Source organism: Nelumbo lutea, chromosome 2 (assembly GCF_056320005.1).
Source record: "Nelumbo lutea isolate HS-2025 chromosome 2, American lotus-T2T, whole genome shotgun sequence".
Lineage (NCBI taxonomy): Eukaryota > Viridiplantae > Streptophyta > Magnoliopsida > Proteales > Nelumbonaceae > Nelumbo > Nelumbo lutea.
The window spans coordinates 89074790-89078388 of record NC_142685.1 but is presented as its reverse complement, the minus strand read 5'-3'; the positions used below and the strand labels follow the sequence as shown (position 1 = coordinate 89078388).

Here is a 3599-nt window from a genome sequence, read left to right as displayed (position 1 = left end):
TAATAATTTATATGAAAATAATTAAAAAAATAAGTATTTTGATCAAAAGCAAATGTATGAATATTTTGAACATTTTCATATCTATTTTTAGAGGATTCTAAACAAAACAAAGGAGATATAATTGCAATTAAAGGGAGGTGGTTGTAATTTACACCTCATGCGACGTTTCAACAACAATTAGATGGGCGGTTTCAACAATTTTCCCTGTAGACTGCAATTCACCTAATCTACTAGTAGCCCCCTATAAACCCCATCCTTCCCATGAATTTAATATCAATCCACGGGCAGTATTCAGTCCACCCCTATAAATCATAGCTCAGGGCCTGGACTGAACAATTAAATCCCTAGACATTCTACATAATGGATGATAGGGTACGCCTGTTGAACAGAGAGTTTGATTCCTTTGAAATAGGATGATTATGATCAGACAGGTCTCTTATGAGTTACGAGGACTACAGTCATCATGGCTCCTCAAGTGTTCAACCTCACTGGTCAAATTGAAAAAAGCTGGACAGTTCCCTCACAAGGCATCTGTTGGGGAGTGTACTGAGGAAAGAAATGAAAAGTATTTAAAGAATCAAAAGTGATGATGAGAGAAATGGGACCTACTGGGTCCTCCATTTCCCTCGGTGGAGCAGACTCCCCAATGGAAGCGGCAACGTCAAGCAAAGCAAACCCAGAAAGAAAGAAGAGGAACCGCCGACCAACCATAGCGTCATCATCGGTATCGCCGACCAACCATAGCGTCATCATCGGTATCGATTTTTTTTTTCATCCATTTTTTCACATTCAGTCTCACCTACTCCTACACCAACATCAACTCCCCGGTTTGCAGAAGCTCCAATTACCGATCTTCAACTGTAAGTTTCTCCTCAACTCTTCACCTATCTCTAAGTTATTTTCTTTTAGGTAGTTAGAACCCACAGAAAAAAAAAAAAATCATAGAACGAGAGGAATAATGGGCTCTCCACTGTTTCTTAATCAATTTTCTCTTTAAAACAACGTTGTTCTTGTTCTGGGTTATTATTTCCTCCTCCATTATGCAGGTGGTTGCTAACCCATCTCAGAACAAGAACCAAAATTAGAGAAGGAACATTTGTAAGAAGCTGAAGAAGTTGCTATTGCTAAATTGCTTTCGTTAGGATGGATTCTATTAATGAAACTACTGGGTTCTCTTACAATCCTAGCACGGAAGCTATGGGAGAATCTGATGGCGACGAGGAGTTCTCTGGGATTCTAGAAATTTATGTTCATCATGCCAGGAACATCCATAATATCTGTATCTATGACAACCAAGATGTCTATGCGAAATTCTCTCTCACTTGCAGCCCAGACGAGACTCTTTCAACTAGAATTGTGAATGGGGGTGGAAAGAACCCTGAATTCAATGAAAGTTTGAGAATGAAAATAACCCAACTAGATGCAGTCATCAAATGTGAAATTTGGATGCTTAGCAGGGCCAGAAATTACTTAGAAGACCAACTATTGGGATTTGCACTGGTTCCCACATCGTTAGTGGCAAGGAAAGGCAAGGTCACCCAGGATTTCACCCTCTCATCCACTGATCTCTTCCATTCACCCGCTGGAACTGTCAAGCTGACTCTGTTTCTTAACACATCCCTTCCTGTCAGTCCATCCGCAAAGTCCTTTGATGATTCAGCGGCTAATTCATCCATAAGCTCAGAAGTCGTGTTGCTTGATCGCAAAACCTCAAACGCCAGATTGGATCCGGTTGAATATGGGAGTATAGAATTTCCTGATATCAATATAGCAAGGGAGAATCAGAAGTTGGTTTCTCAGTATTTCAACATGGCAGAGCGCAACTCTGCTTTGAGGCCTAGTTTGGCAGGACCTGCACCTTTCCTTCATCTTGGTGCCTGTTCACAGTCGGTGGATGATTATGACATGACAATAAACTCCTCTGAGGAGAATTCTAGTGGATCTGTTTCTCCAAATGGAAGCCTCCAAAATTCTGGAATCTTTAGTTCTACTACTACTACTACTAGCTTAAGTGATGATGGGAACTCGGTTGACTCTATGGAGAAAAAGAGTAATGTGGCTTGTGATTCATCCAATTGTCAGGTTGCCTCTATGTCCATAGACGTTTATCAGAACTCTGGACCATCTCCAGATACTCCAACAACAAAGAAAGGAAACAATGTTACAGATGAGAAAGAGCTGAGTGTCACAAGCAAGAAAGAGGAGAATTCTAAGGGAGGCAATTTGGCTGCTATTGAACTGGACCCAATATTCACTGCTCCTCTTGGAAACATCAACCTTGAGGCTGAGCAAACAGCAATGCAGCAGAAGATAGTTGACATGTATATGAGGAGTATGCAGCAGTTTACAGAGTCACTGGCAAAGATGAAGCTTCCCATGGATTTTGGAAAACCAGAATCTGTTAACCTTGGTGATGTTATACAGAACCATACCAGCAAGTCGGAAACTGATAACAAGAAAAAGGATGGGTCAAGGGTATTCTATGGTAGCCGTGCTTTCTTCTGATTGATTCATGCAATTCAGTTGAACTGGGGAGCTTAATTAATATACAGTAATTTGGCTTTTCATGGTAAGTGCTAGTTATGACATAGGGTCTAAATCTTAAGGTTACTTTTAACTTCTTTGTTTTAGATGAGCAAAGTGTTTATTTTCTTCCCTTTTGTTATTGACATAAAGAAGCCTTCTGTTTTTCTCCTAAGGAGTGGAGATATAGACCCTCTGCTTACAGACCTAAAGTGTGAAAACTTGACTGTCCATATTTGTCTGTTTTCCTCTCTCAATTATTTATTTTGTATGCTGTGATAACAACAATGTACCTTTATTATTCTTCATCATTGTCTTGTTCTTTGACGATAGAGATTTTTTAGTTTCTATGATATTTATGTTCCTTGAAAGTAATAGTTGTTGAACAAATATGCTTTATCTTAGCAATAAGTAATGCAGAAATTACATCAAAGCTAGTGTAAATGTTTTAGCCTGGCAATTCATCATACAATTTTTCTTCCTTCTACCTGGTTTTTCTCCCAAACTCCAACTGGTTTTTGTTATAATCCTTTTGGCTCCAACAAGACGTCTCAGCAGAAGTGGCTTGTACCTCATTTATTATTCTTTTTGGCTTATTTCCATAAAGCTTGAGTAGTGGTAATGTCTGAAGCTCTGAATATCAGCTACTTTCAGTTACATGAAATAGTTATACAATCATGATTTCTTGTTTTAGTTTGTGTGATAGCATCCTGTTGGTAGTATTGCTGTTGTACCCTGTTTTCTTGAATGTACTATTTTTCGTTCTGTCCTTCATCTTATTCTTCTTTTTCCTTCTTTTTTGTTTGGCAAGAGAGGGTTTGCTAGTCAGGTCACTTAGCAAGCTTCCCTAAAAGACCAAGAAATCTTCCATGTGGCAAATTACATTTTGAGCTAAAAGCAATTTCCAAATTCCTCTCCCCATTCCCTATTCCTGGAAAAAATTACTCAAAACATATTGCCACATGTGCAAATTAAAATAAGACCTCTTTCATAGGTCAGTTTTAAATTAAAAAATTGAAGTTTTGAATGGCTACTGTAAGTTATGAAAATTACCAATACAAAGGTAGGGTATATGG

The 3599-nt window shown here is 38.6% G+C and overlaps 1 protein-coding gene across 3 annotated transcripts; it reads left to right on the top strand.

Annotated features, from left to right (window-relative positions):
- The first annotated feature begins 272 nt into the window (after positions 1-272).
- On the top strand, positions 273-2855 carry LOC148871769 (uncharacterized). Of its 3 annotated transcripts, none has more exons than XM_088973855.1 (2): positions 273-860; positions 1047-2855. In XM_088973855.1, exon 2 carries the CDS (start codon positions 1144-1146, stop codon positions 2503-2505), a length of 1362 nt encoding a protein of 453 aa, XP_088829981.1. In that variant the 5' UTR covers positions 273-860; positions 1047-1143; the 3' UTR covers positions 2506-2855. The 3 variants fall into 3 exon arrangements, with proteins under 3 accessions (XP_088829981.1, XP_088829982.1, XP_088829983.1); XM_088973856.1 differs by having other exon boundaries at positions 299-860; positions 1143-2855; XM_088973857.1 differs by having other exon boundaries at positions 525-860; positions 1188-2855.
- Positions 2856-3599: the final 744 nt, after the last annotated feature.

Bases quoted from the DNA above. Each gene is read 5' to 3' on its own strand.
- LOC148871769 (XM_088973855.1), top strand. From the start codon at position 1,144: ATGGATTCTATTAATGAAACTACTGGGTTCTCTTACAATCCTAGCACG.